Here is a 24,139-nt window from a genome sequence, read left to right as displayed (position 1 = left end):
TTGTCCTTTCATTGCTTTCAAAAAATGGCCCTTTGTTCCAGATGATAAATTGCCATTTAAAAAAATTATCATTAGCCTGTATAACCTTGGTGTCATCAAAGCTGCAATTGCATAAGTCAGAGTGTACTTCATGCTGTATAATGTGAGGCAAAAAAGAACGAGAGAGCAGGGAAAGAAAGAAAGAACCACCCGGGGTTTGGCCAGGCAGCATTTTTCGGGGCCTGTTTTCTAAGGCAGGAAAAACACTTAGTACAGCGTATGGATTTGCTGGACCTAGGTGAGCCAATCTCAAATGCGTCCCTAGCGTTCTGTTCTACCAAGGGAATACTAGAAAGTGACAGTAATAAAAGGAAGGAAATTTCTTCTTTTCCAATTAACTGATTTTCTCACCGAAAAGACCTTTCTCTGGGTTCACTGCTTTCAGTGTGCCTCGCTCTGTTTTGTTGCTTTTCCAAGCCTTTCACTGCCCAGTGACAGCCAGTTCAATTGCCGGCAGGGGCAAGGTATTAGAAAGTAAAAACTTCTTTTCCTAAGAAACCATCCGGACACTGTGGTTTGTGGGGGCAGGAGGTGGAAGGGGAGCCTCGATTTGCAATGGTAATTTTCTCTCCCCTTCCATCCTGGCAGGCTTCAGAGAACTTTACCAGCTGGCCGGTCTTTCGTTGCCATGGATACCAAGGACATCCCTCAGATTTTACAACAGATCTTCACCTCCACCATGTTGTCCACTGTTTAAGCCGTGCCCTTCGTCACCCTGGTGCCCCCGGGATTTGAAATAAGATAGGGATAAAGAGTACTCTGAAGAAAAGAAGACATCTATAAAGGGAACCTGTGCAATGACTGGATAATTCTGGCATTCCTGGGTCCTCCTGTGCTTGCTCAGCAATCCGAATTCAGGAAAGCAGCCAGAGGGAGGTTTGTGCATGGAAACCGACAACTGTTGATGGGTTCACAGGGAAGTGAGTTGACCTGCATTTTATAAAAGGTCAGGGTTAAAGGAAAGTGGTTTGAGAACTGTGGTACTTGGTTTATATCTAGAAACCTGAAGGAAAGAGAATTCCTTGCTTTTGCCTTAACATCTGGTCACCTGAGGTAACAGAAGCGACCCCATCAAACTAAGCTTTAGTTGCCGTATTCTGACGTTGAGTTACAAGTCTGTGCAAACCCACCCAACCTGCTCCTATCCAGTAATTAAGTGTATTTTCTTCTCCACTCTTGGTTGCCCAGAAGACAATGATTTTATAGTATGTAACTCACTGGAAAGCTTTCTAACAGACATATTTTATAAACAGGTTTTTTTCAATAATTCCATTCTCTTGGCAAAAGCCAAAAGGAATCAAAAGATCCCTGCATTGCTATCTTTCCCACCTGACTTTTTAAAGACTCTTTAAATAATAAAGAGCAAACCTCCCATTTTCCATGCTGCCAGCGTGGAAGGATAAAGGATGTCTTGCCTTGAACTTCCTGTTTCCTCTTGTTCTTCCAGTGCTTCTCACAAGTCTCACATATTTTGGTGTCCAAAATGTAATGTTCAAAACAACAAACACTTATGTTTTTACTTAAAGCAAAGTAAAAACAAGGCAGTATGTTTGAATTGAATGGTAACTGGAGATCTCTTTAGCTGTGTGTGTGTGTATATATATATATATATATATATATATATATATATATATATATGCTTTTTTTTGTCAAGACTCCTCTTTTCTTTCAAAGTGTACCTCATTCCCACCTACTCTTGGGCTGACCTTCATTTACCAACAGGCTCATTGTCCCTTTGTTTAAAATCAAATGCCATAGCCAAAGTCAGGGTCTGTGCAAGCACCTAAGAAGCTAGAGATGCAAAGTCAAAATTGCAGGGGGCACCAGTGTGTGCGTGCTTTCTTGTCATGAGTTGGAAAAACTAGTCTTGTTAATGAGGTTACCCTGTTTACCCATATGTAATGGAATTATACAGATCCGTTTCTTTTTAATCAATTGTAGAGAAGAAAAGGTATCACCCATTTGTTCCACCACCCTCGATTCCCCATCAGTTGTCAAAGAAATAAAAGTAATTAGATTTCCAGTGCAATCCTGCCCAATGAGTTTGCATAGCTTCTCTTATTTTTCCGGCCAGATACTTGCTCTGTGTACTGAATCATCCAGCCATGCAGTTTCAATCCAACGAGTACCTTTAAAAATGTAATTGCATTAATAACAGTAATAATAACAACAACAGCAGCCGGTAGCACTTACTGATTATTACCACATACCAGGTATGTATGCTAAACGATTTCATGTATCATTCCATTCAATCCTCACAAAGATGCATGTAAAATAGAAGCATTTTTTTTTCTTTTTTTTATCTCATGTTACAGATGAGGAAAGTAAGTCACTTCCCAATACCGGACTACTGACTATTCATACTTTTCACATCCTCCTTGATAAATAAGGAAACTGAGGTGTAAGGAAGTTCAAGAAAACGGGCCTCAGTCACTGGCAGGCAGGGGCGGAGCTGGGCTGTGCTGGCCTCCCTCATGATGTACTCGAGCTCTCGTTGCCTTGACTCCTTTCTCTTCTTGCAACCTGACCACAGTTCACAGAGCTGTCTTCCTCTCCCTGGGACTCAGAAGCCACCTGCACACATCCGGGCACTCAGAGGAGGATGTGGGGAGCAAGGACACAAGACACTGCTGGAGGGACATCTCTAACCAGCCCTTCCTGGGCTCAGCAGCAAACTGAGGAAGTGCCCGTTCAAGTGGCAGCTTAACCCCTAGGAGTGCCCCTCTGAGGACAGTCACAGCCCCCAAAGGCTTTGGACCAGAATCCGAGAATCATTAACACAATGGCCATGTAACAAATCCTGCCTGTGCCCTGACTACCTGAGTGAGCAGAGGCCAGTTTTCCTTCACATGGGAAGAATGTTCTCCTGTAATTTAATTCACCTCTCCTCACTGGCCAGACATCCTTGCAATTGTTATTTAAAACAAGCAAACAAACAAACGTGTAACCCCTGACTTTGCCTTTTTGTAAAAGGGAGAGATGATGGGGTGGGGGGAGGGGGGGTGGCCAAGAGAGGAGATGAGAAGGGTTTATTTTCACTTCTTAGAATACCTAAGAAGTTTGTGCCTTTATTATGAAATGTACTTAATTGTAGGCCACTCCGTGCTGTTCCCAGGCCCTTCTTGGGGCCAAGACATTATAATAAATGCATTGTTTGCCCCAGGGAGGGAGCTCCACTGAAAGGCATCTAAACCAGCTTGTCTCCGTAGTGAGCCCTGTAATGCTGAGAAGGTTCATTGTTACCCCTGAGCAGCCAGGAGGAATGAACGCCATGAATGGCCGCAGTATATGGTGTATTCCCCCTGGAATCTTTTGTGTGCCCCAGCGAGATGACCTCATCACACACGGGGCACCTCGAACACAGCCGCAAGAAGTGGATCAGAGCGGGACTACGTGAGGCTGTCACATGTGTGGAATGAATCATCTAATTCTTTACACCCTTTCCTGTGAACTGTCAGAGGAGGAGAAATCCATCAGTGCCAGTGGGATTTTCTCTAAACAAACTCGAGGGCCTTGAAAGCCATTTAGAAGTAGTTTTCCGTGGACACCACTGTCAGTGTTCTTAAAAGGGCAGCTCCAGAGCCTTCAACCCTTTCTCTGCCTGGCTCCTTCCTGTGCCTGTCAGATCAGCCAGAATTAAATTCCGCCTCAAACAAAACAGAGAAGTGTAGGACTAGAGGAGCAAGAGGGTGGCGGCCTGTTGGTTGTGTCTCCATTGTGGCGCAACAATGGCAGTTAGAGGGATTCCACAGTTCTTTTTCTTTTTTTTTTTTTAATGTTTATTTTTGAGAGAGAGAGAGAGAGAGAGAGAGAGAGAGAGAGAGAGATCATAAGGGGGGAGGGGCAGAGATAGAGGGAGACCGAGAATCCCATGCAGGCTTCTTGCTATCAGCACAGAGCCTGACATGGGGCTCTAACTCACAAACTGTGAGATCATGACCTGAGCCGAAACCAAGAGTCAGATGCTTAACCGACTGAGCCACCCAGGCACCTCAGATTCCACAAGTTGTCAGCCAACATCTCCTGCCTGGAAAACTTTTTTCTGGAACTGCATCAAAGAACAGCCAAATGTCCACTTGTATTTAGTAAATTGTATATAACTTTTTCATCCTAAGCAATAAAATGTCCACTTTTAAAAAGTTATTCCAACCAGTAACATATCTGGCTTGTTCAATGAAGCATCTAATTTGCTCCCACTTTCTGGTTAGAGTCATATCATAAAGTTCTTACCATTGCCTTTCCTTTACCTTTCTTTCTAAGACTGGCTGTGGCAAGAGTCCTGCAGGTAATAGAAAGGAATTCCAGTGTTCCATCTTGTGGTGGGAGAATTTACAGACTCTAAGTAAGTACAATTAGTAGAAAGGAAGTTCTAGATGCTGCTTAGCTACCTGTATGAACTTGGGCTTGTCACTTCTGGGTCTGAATTGCTTCACCTATTTAAAATTAACTTCAAATTTAAATTTCAAAAGTTGAACAAAATTATCTCTAACACTATAGTCCCTCTTTCTATATCTCATACAGCAATTGACTCTGTCCCTCACGTGTCTTACGAGAACAACATCATTTTCATGTATTTTTGTCGCCTGAACCCCACAAACAGCTCCAATTATACAGAGGATTTTAGCACCCAAAAATACAGTGTTACAACTGAATATGCATTCTAAAAGCTACAAAGACATCATTAGAATTGGACAAGCAAGCTTTCCCCCATCATCTGGACGGGTATTTCTGCTGGATAGTAATTCACAAGATTTCTACCCTTTGTCTCTTACTTTGCATGTTGCTACCTTAAAATAAAACTCCGTATCTGCTGATCTGCCCAGTGGATCAAAAAGGATCAGGAATTGGAAAACTACTGGGTGCCGAGAGCTGACCTTTGTGCCCCGAGCTGAACAATGCGCAATTGTGTGTGTGAGTTTTTTTTAATTGTTAAATCCTGTAAACAAAAATCTCCTCCAGAGGGGAAAAAATGCTTGCCGAGCAAACCTCTCAAGCTGAAAATGATTTGACACTCTTTTTTGACACTGAGCACCGTCTGGGGCTTTCACCTTCGAACACTGCGTCTGTTCCTGCAGCCAGGCACGTCAGCTCTGGAATGCCAGGGTTACATAATTTTTAAATTGACTAGTGCTTGTGGTATTTGGCCACGGGGAGCAAAGTAGAACACTCTTTTAAAGGGGTTTGGATCCGGATCGTGGTGGGAACGTCATGTTCATCTCTAAGAAATCTCATCAAGGGACACGTCCTCTCTAAGGAACCTCAGCCACCACCCGAGGTCCTCCTCCTGGCAGGCGCCAGAGTCACCTTGAGGCTCCCCCCTTCTTACCGGCTTTGTGAAAGTGCTTTGGAGCAGCCAGCTTTTACCCTGAAAAAAAAAAAAAATCAGTATTTGTCAATAAACTCGGACCCCAGAGATGGTGGGTGTGATCCCATAGGAGTTTCAGAATATCAGGATGTATTAAAGTTCCCCGCAGCCCTGAAGCATTAGTAATGGCAGCGAGAGTTTGACCTGTGAAAAATGTCTGTCTGAACATCCCAAAGGGTCTGTCTCTTTATGCACGCCACAGTGGGGCAAGAAAAGAATGAGCCTGTCAAGAGTACTTTGTGTAATTGGTCCCATGATACCATACATGAAGCCTTACAAATTTAAATGAAAAATAAGTATATTTACTCAGGACATTAAAGGCAGCCTTTTACGTGCAATGTGTTTATATTAACAAATACTGATGCAATGTAATGACACTATTTACTTCTTCTTTCCAAAGCTAATTAAGAAGTCTTCTATCATCAGGGTTCCAGGAATAGAGTGAGTCTTAGCAAAGCTAGTTGGTCCATTTCCTTTTACAAAATATTTTCTGGCCCGTATCGCCCCTGAAAACACTGGCCCAGAAAGGAGCACACGCGGGCCCAGTGGAAATCAAATGGCAACAGTGGGGAAGCAGCCTGCTGACCAGCCTTCGCCTTGGCTCCTGGGGGCAGCTCCCACAGAACCCAGGGCTGGTGAGGACACTGAGGGTTTCCACGGCAACCAGGATGCTCAGATGGCAGGGTATTCTCCGCATAAAATAGAGGGCAGATGACAAGGGATACCTGGGAGGGTCAGGGCTTCCTTAGTTAACTGACACACGGTCTGGAAAATATACCTGTTTATTTTGCAGTTGACAAAGGGATTTTTATCTGAAAAGTGTCCTCTGGGGCTTCTATGTTTGAACAACTATTTTCAAAGCAGATAGAATGTGCATGTCCATACCTTGCAGCCTCAAGTACAAAGATCTGCTATTCGATACGTAGTGCCCGGACGAAAGAATCTCTTTCAGTGGAGACGGGAATGGGCACGCAGTCTGCAGAGGTGGGAGTTTGTGGCGGTTCCACAAGACCGCCTGAGAGCAGGCAGTCAGTCACTTGGCTGGAATACAGCCCCATGCAGCTGGCCTGGCTCCTCGCCCCCTGACATCTGAAGTCTGTCTTTAGAGTGGCGTTTCCCAGAGAGAGGGGCTTCTCTTTTAAAATACAAATAGCCCTGAGAGGCTATCCATCATGCTCATCTTGGTTTGAATTCCTTCATTCACATGCTTTCGTCCAGGCCCCAGCTGAGATGAAGGTTCCAGACAGGGCCTGTGACTGGTGAGGAAGTGGGAGGGGGTGGGGGCGCTTGCAGCTTGGAGCATCACCCAAGCAGGGGCCTGGGCCCGGGACATGGCGTGCAGGCATGTGACATGCATACATTGGGGGTGACATTCTTGCTTGGGGCTGCATATGTGGCCTCTCCGTCCCCTTGAGAGAGCGCTCAGTGAAGGCTTTGTCAGGTGTGGATGGACGCTGGCTTGGTCCTCTGAAGCCCCGCTTTTTTAGAGACACCCAGACTTCCACTTGCATTTCGCCCTCCGTCTTGTGGAAGCTCCACCCTCCTGGCATCTGGGTTACGGGAGTCAGGAGCCATGCACATGTCAGGGAGGCAATTCCCCAGCAAGGCCTTTCACCACTGGGCACTTGCCTCACAGCACCCGGGCCTTGTTTCTGGTGAAGTAAACAAATCAGATTTTTTTTTTTTCCAATTTGCCAAGCGGACTTTTACCCTGTGCTGTAGGCTTTTCAAAAAAGAATTAAACCCCTGAGAGGCCACAACCGTTATTGGAAGCCACCTCCCTCCCCTGCAGGAGCAGGCCTGGTCCACACCCCACAAGGCTGCTCCACAAGCCCTGGGGACGGTCCTGAGGAGGGAGCTGAGAAATTCCTGAGTGCCTTCCTGGTAAGGACTGGAATGACATCAGCGTGAGCCTCTCAAACCCAGAATGTTCCTCCCGTACAAGGAGAGTATTGAGCATACTTACACTGGGGAGTTTTCTGAAGCGTCTGTAATTCAGACTTTTGGAAGAAGCTATTGTCTAAGTTTCTAAAAACATTTGTATATTGGGATGCCTGGGTGGCTCAGTGGATTAAGCCCCTGACTCTTGGTTTGGGCTCAAGTCAGATCTCATGGTTCGTGAGCCCCACGTCGGACTCTGAGCTGACAGTGCGGAGCCTGCTTGGGATTCTCCCTTTCTCTCTGCCCCTCTCCCACTCATGCTCTGAATCTCTCTCTGTCTCTCTGTCTCTCTCAAAAAAAAAAATAAACTTTAAAAACACTTACGTATTATTAGCGCTAAAAAATCAGGTACCTTTGAAAACTGAGCATGGCTTCTTAAAGATAAAAGCTCCTTTGTTTTTCTTTGAGACGGCTCACTTTTTTCCTCTTCGAAAGAGAACCAGTTTTTTAAATAAAGGTATAATTGACATATAACATTATATTACTTTCAGGTGTACAACGTAATGATTCAATAGATGTATAGATTGTGAAATGGTCACCACAGTAAGTCTGGTTACCATCCATCACCACACATTTAAAGAGAAACAGCTTTGCATTTCCTGAGCCCGCCAGTGACCGCGCCCCCCCCCCCCACTTCATTACTGCCATTCCCAAAGGGCTTCTAGAAACCATGACATCAGTGTCTCTCTTAAAACCGCTTCAGCTCCTCCTCATGACAGTCTCATTTGTCCTGTCATTTGGGCATCATTCAATGAGACTATCCCAGCAAGGTCTGACTGAAAGGCCACGTGGCTGGCACCCTGAAAATATGACATAAGTCAGATGAACAACAGGATGAGCACAGAAGGCAGAGACGATGAGAAGACTCACCCCAGTTTCTGTAGTCAGATCCATTCCTGCCAGGCCAAGAAACTCCAAATTCCCCCTCTGCATGGGGCAGGCAGAGTCCCCATGACTTCAGAAGCATTTTCTGGCCTCTCTGAGCACTGTTTTCTCACCTCTGAGATGAGGATAATAATCATATATCTCGGGGTGTATGTGAAGATCGAGATAAAATAATGAGGGCACTTTATAAACAGAAAGTGCTATCCAGTTCAAGTGGCATTTTCCCAAGAGGGACATGGCCCCTTGGGAGGTGAGGGACTCTGACCAACTTTGGGGGCCAGGACACTCTTTGGTCTGGTCAAACACCTCAGAATGGATGGAGAGCCCAGAGCATCCTCTCCATCAGGGTGAACGAAGTGGGGACCAAATACAGGAAAATAAAAGCAGAGTGGTCTGGGGTCTGGGGGCAAGTGATGGGAGGCCATTCAGCTCCAGGGCTTTCTGTCCCTCCAGGACAGCACAGAGCCCATGCTCTCTATTTGCAGATGTGGTTGCAATCAAGAGTTTGTCTCCTGGCTCTGCCATCACCTGTCTCCGGGGGAGACAAAATGGCCCTTCTTAGGAGTGGCCCCAAGCCATTCACACTGCAGCCACAGGCGTCTGTCCAGGAGGCTGTTAGTGCTAGAACTGTATTAAAAATAAAGACTATGGGCCGCCAGGGTGGCTCAGTCAATTGAGTGTCCTATACTTGGCTTTGGCTCAGGTCATGATCCCAAGGTTGTGGGATTGAGCCCTGCATTGGGCTCTGTGGTAAGCGTGAAGCTTGCTTAAGATTCTTTCTCTCTCTCTCTCTCTCTCTCTCCTTAAGAGTAAATAAAGACTATAGTGAGTCCATCTGGATGTCTTCCTGGCCTGTACCCCTTCCTCAATCCAGGGAAGAACCCCCAACTCAGCTAAGTATTCAGATAGCCCTTGAAAGAATTGCTCCCGGGACGCGTAGGTGGCTCAGTCAGTTGAGCGCCCGACTTTGGCTCAGGTCATGATCTCACAGTTCATGAGTTCGGGCCCCGCATCAGGCTCTGTGCTGACAGCTCAGAGCCTGGAGCCCACTTCAGATTCTGTGTCCCCCCCTCTCTCTGCCTCTCCCGCGCTCATGCTCTGTCTCTCTCTCTCAGTCAAAAATAAACATTTAAAAAAATGTAAAAAAAAAAAAAGAAAGAATGGCTCCCTTTCAGTCGGACCCTTCTGGAAGCAGTGACTGAGGAGTCTTAGAAGGCTATGCCTAAGGTGCCATGTTCTGTCACATGCAGGGAGAATAATAAAAATTATTATTATTATTATTATTATTATTACACTAAATAATAATAGATCACTATTATTTAGCATTTTCCATGTGCCAGTCACCTCCTAAGCATTTTGCATAAACAAACTCATTAAACCCTCACAACAACTTCATGAGACAGGTACCATTCCCCCTCTCATTTTATTTAAAAAGCAAAGACCACCAGTCTACCCTAAAAGGGAAAAGAAAAGGCCAACTTGCTGCCTGAGGGCGAGAGAAGCGCATATGGCACCCTAAAAGTCAGTAGGAATAGCTATGAGTGCTTAGTATGCTGTCCCATAATTGTTTCCACATCTACATTCCTTATTGTGGGAAGGGCAAGGATCCAGTCTTATCTGTCTTTAGCCTGGCCCTGAAAAACTGCTCCATAAACTGCTATTGCATGAGTAGTTGTAGGATGCAGAGGCTCTGGGGTCCCAGAGGCAGGACTCCTACTGGCTCTCGAGGATGAGCGAGATTCTATGAGCCGAGAGGTGCGGGAGTTTTGGGGGAAGGCAGGGGTAAGAGTGGTATGAGCAAAAGCCTGAATTTGGAATGTTCCAAGGGGTAGCTGAGATGGGAGTTCTGACAGGACTCTTCTCCCATCCTTGGCTGCTACTGACCAGCCAGGAGTTTCTAAGTGAGGCCCAGCCCTGAAAAACAGCCTGTTTTCAGAGCCTCCAGGGTGGCCTTCTGGGCTGTCCAGTTGGCTAACTCCAGCCCTGACTGGCCAGGGTGAGGTGGAAGGCCAGGCCCTCCTGGAGCCCAGAGTAATGACAGCTCAACAGAGCAACCTCATTACATGGAGGACTTCATGATATGTCTGTTTTGTTTTGCTTTGCATTTTTTTTTTCTCTTTGAAAATGAGTGGAGAACCTTCTTTTACCCAAGATTACAAGTTGGGTTAGTGATGAAAGGTCTGTGCCATGCAGAAGGAGCCCTCGGGGAGGAAATTTTACATTTGCAAACCCTTTTATTGAAAATGGCTTGCTCTGTGAACTCTGTGAAAGAGAGAGAGAGAGAGAGAAAGAAAGAAAGAAAGAAAGAAAGAAAGAAAGAAAGAAAGAAAGAAAGAGAAAGAAAGAAAAGAAAGAAAGAAAGAAAGAAAGGAAGAAGGAAGGAAGAAAGGAAGGAAGAGGAAGGAAAGGAAGGAAGAGGAAGGAAGGAAGGAAGGAAGGAAGGAAGAAGAAGGAAGAAAAGAAAGAAAGAAGAGAGAAGAAAGAAAGGAAGAAAGAAAGGAAGAAAAAAAAGGAAGGAAGGAAGAGGAAGGAAAGAAAGGAAGAGGAAGGAGGAAAGAAGAAAAGAAAGAAAGAAAAGAAAAGAAAAGAAAGAGAAAGAAAGAAAGAAAGAAAGAAAGAAAGAAAGAAAGAAAAGAAAGAAGAAAAAAATCAGCAGGAAGGATCAGAATTATTTCTGCCTTTGTGAGGCTGCCTGGGACCCCTGGCTGATCATCATGGCCGCCAAGCATTTCAAGCCTACACACAACCCAGAAAGACAACCCCCTGAACTCACAAATCACTAGAAGACTTAGAAAAACTCAGTTGGCACATGTTCCTAAACCTAGACAAATCTGTGCTTCAGCAAGTTGCTTTGGAAAAAGCCTAGCACAACATGGATTGGTCAAATTGAATGGATGGATGGATGGATGGATGGATGGAAGGATGGAGGGAGGGAGGGAGGGAGGGATGGGGTGGTGGGTGGGTAGGTGGATAGATTGAAGAGAAGAAAATTTACCCTATTTAAAATACCTAAAATAGGGGTGCCTAGGTGGCTAAGTCAGTTGGGCACCCAACTCTTGATTTCGGTTGAGTCATCTCATGGTTGTGAGATCAAGCCCCACATTGGGCTCCAAGCTGAGCATGGAGCCTGTTTGATATTCTTTCTCTCTCTCCCTCTAACCCTCTCCCCCACTTGTGCTCGCTCTCTCTCTCTCTCTCTCTCTCTCTCTCTCTCTCTCAAAAATAATAACAACAAAATACCTAAAGGAAAGGAGATTAGCACCCACAATAACAATATTGTAGCAGAGATAGAGATTAAGCTTTAGTTTAAGCAGGAATTCTGTCACATCTGCTAGAGTGGCAGCATAGGCCCACCCCTAATCCATTTACATGAGAGATGAGGAACCACAGGGAAAGATGTCATCCCAAGAGAAGAATAAATCAGACACCCAAGCTTGACCTTATAACAAAATATTGGAAGTGGGAGAGGCAAGTATGCTGTGTGGTATTGAACATGAATTTGTGTCCAGGTCAGCCCCTGGTGACGAGGAGACATCTAGGTAGCTGTGCCCAGAAGACACCACATCACCCAACAGAAACCATGTTTCTGTGAGTAACCGAGTCGGTTCCAAGGGACCACATGCTGCTTACCAAGGCACAGAGGACTTGGCAACAAATGTCCTTAAGCTCTTGGGCATTGGATTCAAATCATGACTACCATACTAACTAGTTTTCTGTCCTAGGGAAGTTTTCTAAGACACTTTTTTTATTGAGATACAATTCACATACCATATCACCCTTTTAAAGCATACAATTCAGTCAGTGGTTTGGAGTATATTCAGAAAGTTGTGCAAATATCACCACCTAATTCCAGAATATTTTCATCACCCCAGAAGGAAATCTCATATTCATTAGTAGTCACTCCCCACTGCCCCTCCCCCATCCCCTGGCAACTGTAATCTACTTTCTCAATGAATTTGCCTATGCTGAATTATTTCATGCAAATAGATTCATACTCATGGGACCTTTTTTTGCTTCTTTCTTTTACCATAATGATTTCAGGAGTCATCCTTGTTGTATCATGGATCACTACTTCACTCTTTTTTATGCCAAATATTATTCAATTGTCTCAACATACTACATTTTGTTTTTCCATTTATAACTTGATGGATATTTTGGCTGTTTCCACTTTTTGGCTAATATGAATAATGCTGCTATGAGCATTCATGTACAAGCTTTTATGTGGACATGTTTTCAGTTCTCTAGGAGTAGAATTGCTAGGTCATATAGTAACTCTATGCTTAACTTTTCGAGGAATTGGGCAGCTATTTTCCAAAATGGCTGCACCGTTGAATTCTCACCAGCAATATGAGGGTTCCAACTTCTCTACATCCTTTCTAACACTTGTTATTTTCTATCTTTTTGATTATAGCCATCCTAGTGGATGTGAAATGGTATCTCATGTGGGTTTGATTCTCATTTTCCTAATAACTAATGATATTGAGCATCTCTTTCTTAGCTTATAACCATTTGTATATCTTCTTTAGAGAAATATCTGTTCAAATCCTTTGCCCATTTCTTTAATTGGATATTTGTCTTTTTGTTGTTGAGTTGTAGGAACTCTTTATATATTCTGGATATTAGACCATTATCAGATATATGATTTGCAATTATTTCCCCCATTCTATGAGTTGCCTTCATTTTCTCAATAAGGGTCCTTGAAAGTACAAAAGTTTTTAATTTTAATGAAGTCCAATTTATCTATCTTTTCTTTGGTTGCTTATGCTTTGGGTGTTATATCTAAGAAAAAATTGCCAGGGCACCTGGCTGGCTCAGTTGGTAGAGCATACTTCCCTCGAGCTTGGGTTGTAAGTTCAAGCCCCATGCTGGGGGTAGAGATTACTTAAAAATAAAAATAAAAAACCTTAAAAAAAAAAAAGAATGAAAACATTGCCTAATCCCAAGTCATGAAAATTCATGCTTGCATTTTCTTCTAAGAGTTTCATAGTTTAACCTCTCACCTTTGATCCATTCTGAGTTAATTTTTGTGTGAAATAGGGTACAACTTTTCTTTTGCATGTGCATATCCAGTTTTCCCAGCACTACTTGTTGAAAAGACAGCTCTTTCCCAATTGAGCTATCATGGCATCCTTGTCTAAAAGTAAATGACGGTAAATGTTTGGGTTTATTTGTGGACCATTAATTCTATTCTAATGATCTATATGACTATCCTTATGCTACTGCCGTGAAGTCTAGATTGGTAGAGTTTTGTGGTAAGTTTTGAAAACTATGAATCCTACAACTTTGTTCTTTTTCAAGATTATTTTTGCTGTTCTTTACATTTCCATATCAATTTTAGAATCAGCTTGTCATTAAAATCCCTACTAAAAAGCTGGGATTTTAGTTGGGATCGCTTTGAATCTACGGATCATAATGGGGAGTATTGCCGTCTAACAATATTAAGTTGTCCAATCCATGAACACAAGGTGAGTTTTTATTTCTTGAGGACCTCTTTCATTGCATTCAACAATATTTTATAGTTTTCAGTTGTCTAAGGCTTGCACGTCTTTAATTTTTATTCCTAAGTGTGTATGTGTGTATATTTATTTATCCCTAAGCATTTTCTTCTTTTTGATGCTATTGTATACGGAATTATTTTCTCAATTTTATTTTCAGATTGTTTGCTGCTCAAGGACAGAAATACAACTGAGTTTTGGATGGTGAACTTTCATCTTCCCGTCTTGCTGAGCTTGTTTACTAGCTGTAACAGGGCAAGTTAAAGCACCACGAAGCTCATGGTTCTTAGTAAGATTCGGCCACTTTTCTTAAATATATTCTCTGATTGTTGCAAGTCTTTAGTTAATTTGCAGAATTTTGAAACAATTAATTCTGACTTTTTTTTTTTTTTTTTTTTTTTTTTTGCCCGTGCTGTCAGGGCTTTTATGGAGGGGAGGATTTCCAGAGGTCTTGACCCCACCATTTTCACTCACATTACCCCCCTCTCAAGGAAGTTTCTCATACCTCCATTTCCTCAACTGTATTACTATCTTTCCGTAGTTTTGGGTGTAAAGCACCTAACACCACCTGGTGCTAGCAGTTAATTAGGAAAGTTATTATCACCGGAGAAATAGATGGCAGTGAATGTGCTGGGGCTGCCTAACCTTGTTCGGGAACACACAACCCAATCCTCTGGTGACTCCATTTATACCCAAATAGCTCTCCACATAGCCCCACCTAGTCTTCCATTCAATTCCTCACAAACCAAACATCTCTTTCATTCCCTTTCCCAAGCTGTACTCCCTCAGTGTCTGATGTGAGCTAGCTGGCAATGTGCTAATTACTAACACGCCACTTCTCCAGGTAACTCGGGGTCTTACTGAGTTCTGCTCACGGATCTCAGGGAGGTTCCCGAGCCTGAGTCAGCCACAGCCAGCTCAGGCCACAGGAGCCTAGGGGAGGCAGGAAAACCTTGCTCCTCTCAAACCCACCCCAGCTCCATCCACCTTCACTTCAGGCCAGCCCTAGCTAGGAAGACTTCCGTGGTTTATGAATGGTTCTAAGAAGACTAAACTCGGAGGTTATGTGGCCTGTGGTATCAACCAGGAACAGCAACTAAGTAATCGCAATAAACCTCCTCTCTGTGCAGAACCTCTTCCGGGCTGCGCAGGACTTCCATCGTCCCAGCCTCATGGAAGCCCTGCAGGTTACTGAGTTAGCAAGGTGCCACGCCCCTCAAGGACACAGTGCTCCTCCAGCCTCCTCTCCAGATGGTCCACCCATGCCCCTCACTGTAGTCTGCCATAGCTCCTGACTGACCGTGTCTGCTGTCCCCTTTGCTGGAAACCCCCTCCCACTCCATCCCCCATGTGACCACCTCTCAGTCCTTCAAAGCCTAGTCACAGGATCTTCAGAGAGGATTTCCCAAGAATCTTCTTTGCCACTGCTTCGCCTCAAATATTTGTTGAGCACTTGCTATGTTTCAGGCCCTATCCTAGGCTGGGATACAACAATGAACTTATTCTATGAAACACACATTCTAGTGGCAAGACCAAAAATAAACAGAAAATATGCAGGTAGTAATAAGCTCTCACAATAAAAATAAAAGAGAGTTAAGGTTGGGTTGGGGGGGGTGGTGTGCTATTTTAAATAAGGTACTCAGGGAAACCTGAGTCTGATAAGACAACAATTGAACAGAAACCTGAAGGAAGTAAGGTCCTGGTCCTGGGCTGCACCAATATCAAAGATAAGAGCATTCCAGCCAGAGAGAATAGCATGTACAAAGGCCCTGAGGTGGAAGCGGGTTTCACAAGCTTGAAAAACAGCAAGGAGACCGATATGTCTGAAGTGGAGTGAACAAGGGGAGAGTGTCAAACGATAAGGCCAGAGAGATATCACATCCCATACTATATTGGGCCTTATAGATCATGGTAAGGACTTCATATTTTACAGGATGTAAATCTGGAAGCCAATGGAGGGTTCTGACACAGTAGTGACGTACTCTGAATTTCATTTTGAAAGGAGCACTTGGGCTGCCATATTGAGAGACCATGGAAGGCCCAGGATGAAATTAGACCAGTTAAGGAGCTCGCTGCAACAGTTAAGACGTGGTGGTATGATGGTACAGGGACCTGGGTGAGCAGTGGAGGTGGTGAGACGTGGTCAGAATCTGAATATGTTCTGAAGATGGAGCCAACAGGATTTGCTGATGGATTAGATGTGGAATGTGACCCCTTCTGCTGCAGTTTCCTGAACCATCTACAGACACTACAAGTTGTAGCCTTTGACTCTCCATGGTTGTGGATGGGAGGCACTTTGGCTGTCTCCAACTAAGATCCTCTTTCTGCAGGTCACACTGTGTGACTACACTGGGAACTAGCAGAGTGTGACCAGCTCCCAGCAGCTGACAAGAGGCAACGCCACGGACAGCCATACGAGCAGCCCCCAAGCTGAGGCATGGACAGGTCCCAGCAGGGCTGGCAGAGGAGAAGGAAAGGACATCAGAGTGGGAGTTTGCCACCTTGTCTGTACGTTGGCGTCACGTGGGAGAGTTCTCGTCAGATGGTACTCCAGACCAATTTGTCAGAGTACCTGTGGGTGGGAGCCTGGCATCCGTGCTTTTCAGTTTCCCAGGAGATCCCTAACATTCAGCCAAGGTTGGGAGCTACTACCTTGAATCAACAAGTGCTTTTTTTATGCCTCCTGGTGTTTGCTGATTCCAGTTGCGCTTAGCAAGGGGCTAAGTGCGGGAGGGGGGCATGAGAACCCCCAACACACACCATCCTTGCAGAGTAAGGGGAACCACACAAGGGCTGCAGAGCGTTCTTCTGCTCACAACTGAAACCAAATCAATCTCTCCAAGAAAGCATTGCAAATCAACCCGACCTCACTCCACACCTCCACCTCCAGTCCTGTTTTGAATATAAGTGTATTTCAGAGACTTTTTTTAATGCTATCCAGCCAAGCTCTGCCCAGGAATGTCTCCCAGCAGAGCCCACCTGTGTGTGGAATGCGGCAGAGAAGGGAGAGAGCCCGGGGCTGAGCCCAGCATGTTGAAGTGTTCATTTCCCACCTGGGCACTGGGACAGATGGGGTGGTGGCCAGGAACCTGAGGAGAGTGAAAGAATGAAGGATTTCTCCAAGACATACGGACTTGGAAACAGGTCAAATCTCAATTACAGACCCAGGAGCCAGAGCGACCTGCTCCCCTCTGCCCCCCTGGTGAAGCCCCTGGGTCGGCCACTCCAGAGCCAGCAGACAGAGGAGCCATTCATTGCACAGACCCTTTCCCATTTATCCAAATCCCCAGACACTTTGTGGATAGAACCCAAATAACTTGATTAAGGTAAGGTGAAATGAGACACGTTCGCTGCTTGAAAATTGAGAACATCTGTCCCGGGTAGCAAACCAAAGCCAAGGCTCTTTGTAACTAAGGAAAGGGCATCCCCGAGGAGTCCAGGCATGAGAGCAGGGCCGGTTCTCTCTACATCCTCCTCCTTGCCCACCCAAAGGGCAGCCAGGGGGATTGTGACTCAGGACTGCGGGGAGAGGGTGAGTGCAGTGGTCAGGCCAACCTGGACTTGACCCTTGACTCCACTACGACTGCTTACGTGCCCTTAAGGTCCATGTTTAACCTGATAGCTACAGCGTCCTCACAGGCTTGCAGGAAGATTAAGCAGATGCTGACATGTGAAGGTATTCTGTTATGTTGTCTCCCCTAGGCTCCCCTTGGCTGCCCACTGGACCCATGATTTGGCAGACTCAGTTAAAGCTGAGTCAGGCTCTCATTCCCATGCCCTAAAGGCCTCCTTTCTGTGGGTCCAGAAGGAGGAGAGTAAAAGAACCAGGTTATAGACAATGTCTTTTTCCCCCCAGAATTCGTAGGTTGAAATCTTATCTCCAGGACTTGGCATTTGGGGATAGGCCCTTCGGGAGGCGATTGGATGATTAATGCCCTTATAAAGAGATCCCAGAGAGTTCTTCCACTGCTTCCATTTGAGGACACAGTGAGAACATGGCCATCAGTGAACCAGGAAGTAGGACCTTGCCATACACAGATTGCTGGCACCTTGATCTTGGACTTGCCAGCCTCCAGAACTAAGGGAAATAGGTGATTTTTGTCTAAGCCACCCAGTCTATGGTATTTTTGTTATAGCAGCCCAAACAGACCAAGGTAGGCCAGGTTGTGGCCATGCTGTCACAGAAGAGGCCCCCAGCATGTGGGGAAAGTTCTGGCTCCAGAGTCATGTTGGGTGAATGACTTTCAAGAACAGTGAGGTGGTAGCCCCAGCACTGGTCCCAGAGAAAGTTCATCGTGACACCACTTCATGAATGATGACATGAGGTCTAGAGAAGCATCTAAAGATGTTACAATCATCCCCACGACAAAATGGGGAAGGAACAAGGGATAGCAATGCTGGGATCTCCCCCACCCACAAGGTGGCATCGCTTAATATGACTGCAGCTCACGCCTTCTTCCAAGCAGACTCCAAAATAGGGTTCCTGTAGGGGATTAAAGGTGGCCGCAATTCTTCGTCATTCTCTCATCGGGAGGTGAAGTTTATTTCCCTTCCCTCAAGCCTGAGTTGGCTCATGACTGCTTGAGTATCAGAAGGTGGTAGGAGTGATGCTGGACCAATCCAAGCCTGAGAGCGCTTCTGCTGTGACACCTGTGACATTTTTGGGAGACCTGAACCTCCATGTTGAAAAGCTGAGCTCCTCTGCCAAAAAGTCCACATGGAGACGTCACGCAGAGGCCATATGGGAAGCAGATGCCTTGAGATGACATGGAGAGGCCAACTGTTCTCGGGCCCCAGGAGCCTCCAGGTGACTGCAGCCCCAGGTGCCACCTGACTACAACCACGAGTGAGCCCAAGAACTGCCCCGCTGAGCCTGAGAAGCAACAAAATGCTCACTGTTTTAAGCCATTAAGTTTGGAGGTGGTTTGTTGCACATCGATAGATAACGGATGAGAGTGCTGCTCTTGAGTACCTTCCTGCTCCCCCGTCTATGAGACAGGCCCCACAGTCAAACTCCCCCACCCCTTGCACACAAAGTGTAGGTGCAGAGGACCCCAGGATGGGAAGGGCATCAGATTGTGAGATCTCGGCTGCCTGTTTCTGTGTTACTGTCGGCAGGTTTAAAACACGAGAGTCCTCCTCTGATCCGATCCCCTATTCACCATCTGCTCACTGTCTCTGCCCAGGGCCCACATTGAAGCCCTGAAGGCCGACTCACCCTCCCCCGTTTAACCAGACCCTCCTGCTTCATGGTGGGTAGTCCTAAGGGGTGGTCTATCCCATCCTCACCAGCACATCCTGACAGACCCTCCCTCTATCCTCCCTCTTCTCCGACTCTGCCAGCCCTTCCGCCCAGACCCATCTACCTGACAGGAGCTCTAATCTTCCACATACATAGGACGATATTAAAAACTCTCAGGGCTCCTGGGTGCATCCGTCCATTGAGCGTCTGACTCTTGATCTCGGCTCAGGTCAGGATGTCATGGTTTGTGAGTTCAAGCCCCTTGTCGGCTCCATCCTGACAGCGTGAAGGCTACTTAGGATTCTCTCTCCCTCTCTCTCTGCCCCTCCCCAACTCACGCTCTGTCTCTGAAAATACATAAAGTTTAAAAAAATAAAAAGTCTCATTCCAAACCCAAGCCTGCAGTCAGGAATGAAATCAAATAACACTCTCTGAAAGAAAACTGGAAGGTCCCTTCACAGACTTGGCACTTACCCTGTGCCTTGCCCTGCTGTGAGGGTCAAGCGTGGCTTATAGAGATTTTATGGAAAATTCCAAACAGACACAAAAGTACAGTACACCCCCATGGACATCACCCAGGGCTCACAGCAAATCTTTTTTCTTTTTTAAGTTTTTTATTTATTTATTTTGAGAGAGAGAGAGAGAGAGAGAGAGTGAGGGAGGGGCAGAAAGAGGGAGAGAGAGCATCCCAAGCAGCCTCTCTGCTGTCAGCACAGAGCCTGACATGAGACTCAAACTCATAAACTGAGATCATGACCTGGCCTGAAATCAAGAGTCAGAAGCTTAATCGACTGAGCCCCCACCCTGGGCGCAGGCAAACCTTGTTTTCTGTCACCTCACCCCCTCTCCCCTATGCCCACCTTCCAGATGATTCTGATACAAATCACAGACATCATATTGCTTCATCGCTAAATACTTGGAGAAGCCTCTCTAGAAGCAAGGACTATCCTTTCTCACCACAATACCGTAGTACACAGGCTTCGAGAAGTCTAACGTGTGCCAGGCCTGACCCAGGAATGCGTCCCCGTAGGTAAGGCCCACCTGTGGAATGTGGCAGAGAGATGACAGAGCACCAGGCTGGCCCCAGGGTATTAGCTGCAGTTCTGGGTGCCAGATGGAACGCGGGGGACCTAGGAGCCTGAGGACAGTGAGAACCACAGACAAACAGGAAAGAGGCTCCCCAGAGCTGACTGGACTTGGAGGCAGCCACAGTGCCGCTCTGCGGTCACACCCACTCTTGTCATCTTCCTCCATCAGGGCTGCGTCTCACGGCCCTGGCGTTCTCGGGTGGGCTCAGAGCTGTGGACCACCTGAAGGGAAAATGGGTCTAGTCGTTCACTGTCACCCTGAGAAGAGTGCAGATTCCAGTGGCTGCCAACCATAGTAAGTCACGCCCGTCGCCTCAGCCCCAGGCTCTGCCGCTCGGGCCTTACCCAGAATGCCTGGCTCAGGAGCATGGCGGGACTCCTGTCTTTTCCATGAATCTGAAACAGGGACCAGAACAAGGAAAGACGTGGAAGATTAAAGTCTATTTCTGTTATGCATTTTAAAAATGCTTTAGTTGGTGAATTCCTAAAAAATAGTAACTGTGCCTCAGGCTTCTTTATCTCTCTCACAGTTTCTGTCCCACAGTTCCTCACCCTCGGCACTATTGAATTTTAATTCTTTATTGTGGGGACTTAGGGAAGAGCAGGCTGAGCATCGAAGGATGTTGAGCAACATCCCTAGCCTCTACTCCCTGGGAGCCAGTACCAGCCTCTCTCCTTGTGACAACCAAGAATGTCTGCAGACATTGCAAATGTTCCCTGGGAAGCAAATCTGCCTTCGAGTTGAGGGCCACCCATCTACACAATAGTGAGTAGTCAACTTGTTCATTTGTATCTTTATTCCTGTAATTCGTGTTAAATCCCTTCTGAAAGAGATGTTGACTCACTGTGTTAGATAAATTAGAAATGAGTGGATAACAGGAAATTTTCTTTAGAAGCCTCTTATCTGTCTTAAGGATTTTGATCAAACTTGCCAGTTTTTTGGTCAATAATAATTGTTATTTAGATTTCAAATATCTAAATTATATTTAAGTCAGAAGCACCTCAAGTAAGTTAAAACCAAGCCATCAAAGCAAATAACTGTGGCATGTTAAGTGACTGGGTTCTGTGTAAATTTTTTTTGTTCGTTTTTTTCTGCTATTTTTTTTTATTTTTTTTTAATGTTTATTTATTTTGAGAAAGAGAGGGGGAGAGAGAGCACAGCTGGGGAGGGGCAGAGAGGAGGAGAGAGAGAGAGAGAGAGAGAGAGAGAGAGAGAGAGAGAGAGAGAGAGAATCCCAAGCAGGCTCCACACCATCCACGTAGAGAGCCCAATGCGGGGCTCGAACTCACAAACTGCGAGATCCTGACCTGAGCTGAGATCCAGAGTCGGATGCTTAACCAACTGCACTACCCAGGCCCCTATTTATTTTTACAATTAAAAAACAACAAGAGACTGTCTCTGGGGTTGGGGCTACAAATAAGTCTACATATCATGACATTTTTCCTGTGGACTCTGAGAACCTACATCTTAGTTTTTGTAAGCCTTGAGTAGGAGTTCCAGTCACCTTCATATTTTATTTCTTTTTCTTTTTCTTTTTCTTTTCTTTCTTTCTTTCTTTCTTTTTTTTTTTTTTTTTTTTTTTTTGCATTCCTAAATGAGGCAAAACACCCTTCAGGATGTCCACATTGCAGCAAAAACCACAATAGCTGTGGAACAATTTACTTCCGGCTGAAAATTTAGACTTTCCTCACTTATTATTTCCTCACAAATTTAGAATTCGTCTCACTTCCACTGATGGTTCCAGTTGATTATGATTTCTCTCTGACTCTACTATCTGAAAGTTGCCTTATTTGAACCCACAGACGTTAGTGCCAGAGAAGTCCCCCAGGTTAAAATATCTTCAGACCAAAGATAGGCTGGCCTGAGTCACCGCAGAAACACTCACCATGAGGCCCCAGACACTCTGCAAGTCAACTCAGAGCACACGTTTTCCCAAATCTTGAGGGCCTCATGACCATGAAGCACTGCTCCCCCATCTCAGGGTCCGCACCCAGCTGCAGGCAGTTACTTCAGAACCCTGGGCCCCTATCCAAAATAAAAGCCTGGATGCCACAGACGTCCTGTGAGAAGCCTCTTAGTTTGAAAAATTAAAGTAAGGGAAAGCTGACCTGAAGCCCCTGCTGGGGAAAAAGTCCTTATTTCCCAAGAAGTCAGAGTGAGTGAGAAAGCCCAGGACCAGAGGTACTCAGACTCCTGGGGGTCGGCCTCGTCAATGCCCTGGAGGCCCCAGAGCCTTCCAGGGTTAAGGTATGGCATCTCCACAAGTCCCCACCCACACTGCAAGGGTTTCTCTGTAAATGAGCTGTCACCTGAGAAAGCAGAGAGCAGAGCCATGAGGTAATGAGGGAGGGCAGGCCGGGCTGATGAAGAAATAGAGCAAGGGAGGGCGAGTACCCTGCAAGGGTACCTTGCAGGGAGGCAGAGAGACCGGGACAGGGATGCTGCCAGGCTCACCTGCTTCTCCAACCTGCATGAGACCAGGGGTCTCTCGGGCCCTGGGCCCAGGGCTGCCTGTCCCCGTGGCCACATTGGGGTGGAGGTGGCAAAATGGCCTTGTCCAGCGGCACATCCAAACTGCTCCATGTTGTCAGCCTCTCTGCTTTGAATCCCCAGCTCAGACTCCGCCCCGGAAGGTGGGAAAAAAAGACTCCTGTCAGAGACTGAGTCACAGCAGGAATTAAGACAGAAGATGGAAATTTTAACCTTTTTGATTTCCTGAGCAGGGCAGTGAAAAGGAAGACTGTTCTGAAGGAGGCAGACTCTGGGCACACACTGGGCTTCAGTTTGGCAAGGGATGTGATGTGCCCTTGACCAGGGCTCCCAGGGCAGGGGGTGGGAAGCACTGACCCCCTGGGACAGGGGAGGCATTCAGGCCCCTGGGATCCCACCGGGCTGGCAGGATCAGCCCCTCGATGGATGCCCTGGCCAGGCTGGGGGCTGCCCCTCTCCCATGGTGGGAAACAAGGCCAGGCCTTGGGGGGCCGCCCCTGACCACGTGGTAAACCCCACTTGCCGGGCCCAGCTCAATCCACTGCAGCCACAGGGACCCCCAGGACTTGAACAGAAGCCCATGTCTTGCAACAGAAGGAACTTTGTTTCCTGGACTGGGCTGAGCTTTTTTCTCCTCTCTCTTCAGGGGCTGTCGGGGCTACTGAGGGGAGTTTACTGTGATTTCCAGCTTGGCAACGATGTAAATGTGAGGGTTCACGCTGACGGGAAAGAGATGGCATTTTCTCTGGGGACTGGTTGCTCAGCCATCACCCACTGCTCAGACCCAGGCCCCTGAGAGGGTCTGAGGCTCCAGGAAGACGGTTCAGCCAGTTCTCCTCCTCTGAGGAGATCCATACCACAGTGGTGGCTGAAACTTCACACAGAGGTCAGAAGTGAGGAGGCCCCTGCTGAGGTGCTGCCACTGGTTTGAGAAGCACCTGGAGACCTTCCCGCAGTAGCCAGGCTCTCCCACTGCACCAGATGCTCAGACCTGGGCCTCTGCCCACCCCACCTGTCCCAGACGAGCTGCTAACGGCCCATCCATTTCCTTCCCCAGATGAAGTGTCCCTCTGTGCCTGAAGTTTTCACAGCATCTTATTTAATTATCATGACAAGTTTTCTCTTTCTTTCTTTCTTTCTTTCTTTCCTTCTTTCTTTCTTTCTTTCTCTTCCTTCCTTTCTTCCTTTCTTCCCTTCCTCCTTTCTCTTTCTTTCTTTTCCTTCCTTCCTTCCTTCTCTCCCTCCCTCCCTCCTTTCCCTCTTTCTTTCTTTTCTTTCTTTCTTTCTTTCTTTCTTTCTTTCTTTCTTTCTTTCCTTTTTTCTTTCTTTCTTTCTTTCTCTTCCTTCCTTTCTTCCTTTCTTCCCTTCCTCCTTTCTCTTTCTTTCTTTTCCTTCCTTCCTTCCTTCTCTCCCTCCCTCCCTCCTTTCCCTCTTTCTTTCTTTCTTTTCTTTCTTTCTTTCTTTCTTTCTTTCTTTCTTTCTTTCTTTCTTTCTTTCATCAAACTATATGTATTGACAATCAGGCTCTGGAATCAGAGAGGAGGACAGGACAGAAACAGAGCAAGAAGCTCCTGGGGAAGACAGAAAGTAAAC

General features: G+C 46.1%; 1 protein-coding gene and 1 long non-coding RNA gene across 4 annotated transcripts in view; one reads left to right on the top strand and one right to left on the bottom strand.

The window, feature by feature from the left end:
• The window catches only part of VWA8 (von Willebrand factor A domain containing 8), a 365,498-nt gene extending 362,518 nt beyond the window's left edge, over positions 1 to 2,980 (top strand). Inside the window, exons 45-46 of one of the 2 annotated variants that reach the window (XR_009611412.3) lie at positions 628 to 2,252; positions 2,355 to 2,980. Coding sequence is in view for 1 of the 2 variants with exons in the window: in XM_060637082.3 (XP_060493065.3) it covers positions 628 to 736 (109 nt within the window). In the remaining variant the exon portion in view is untranslated. Of the gene's footprint in view, positions 1 to 627 lie in introns of both variants that reach the window. The other variant, XM_060637082.3, reaches the window with a different exon arrangement.
• Positions 889 to 23,769, bottom strand: LOC132682034 (uncharacterized). Of its 2 annotated transcripts, XR_009611414.2 has the most exons (5): positions 21,942 to 23,769; positions 20,401 to 20,451; positions 20,009 to 20,277; positions 5,366 to 5,404; positions 889 to 969 (listed from the first exon to the last, which is right to left on the bottom strand). It is a non-coding gene; the product is annotated as an uncharacterized LOC132682034 (long non-coding RNA). The 2 variants fall into 2 exon arrangements; XR_009611413.2 differs by lacking the exon at positions 20,009 to 20,277.
• Positions 23,770 to 24,139: the final 370 nt, after the last annotated feature.

Source organism: Panthera onca, chromosome A1 (assembly GCF_046562875.1).
Source record: "Panthera onca isolate mPanOnc1 chromosome A1, mPanOnc1 haplotype 2, whole genome shotgun sequence".
In the NCBI taxonomy this organism is placed as follows: Eukaryota; Metazoa; Chordata; class Mammalia; order Carnivora; family Felidae; genus Panthera; species Panthera onca.
The sequence above is the reverse complement of the archived record's forward strand: the minus strand, read 5'-3'. Positions and strand labels throughout refer to the sequence as shown.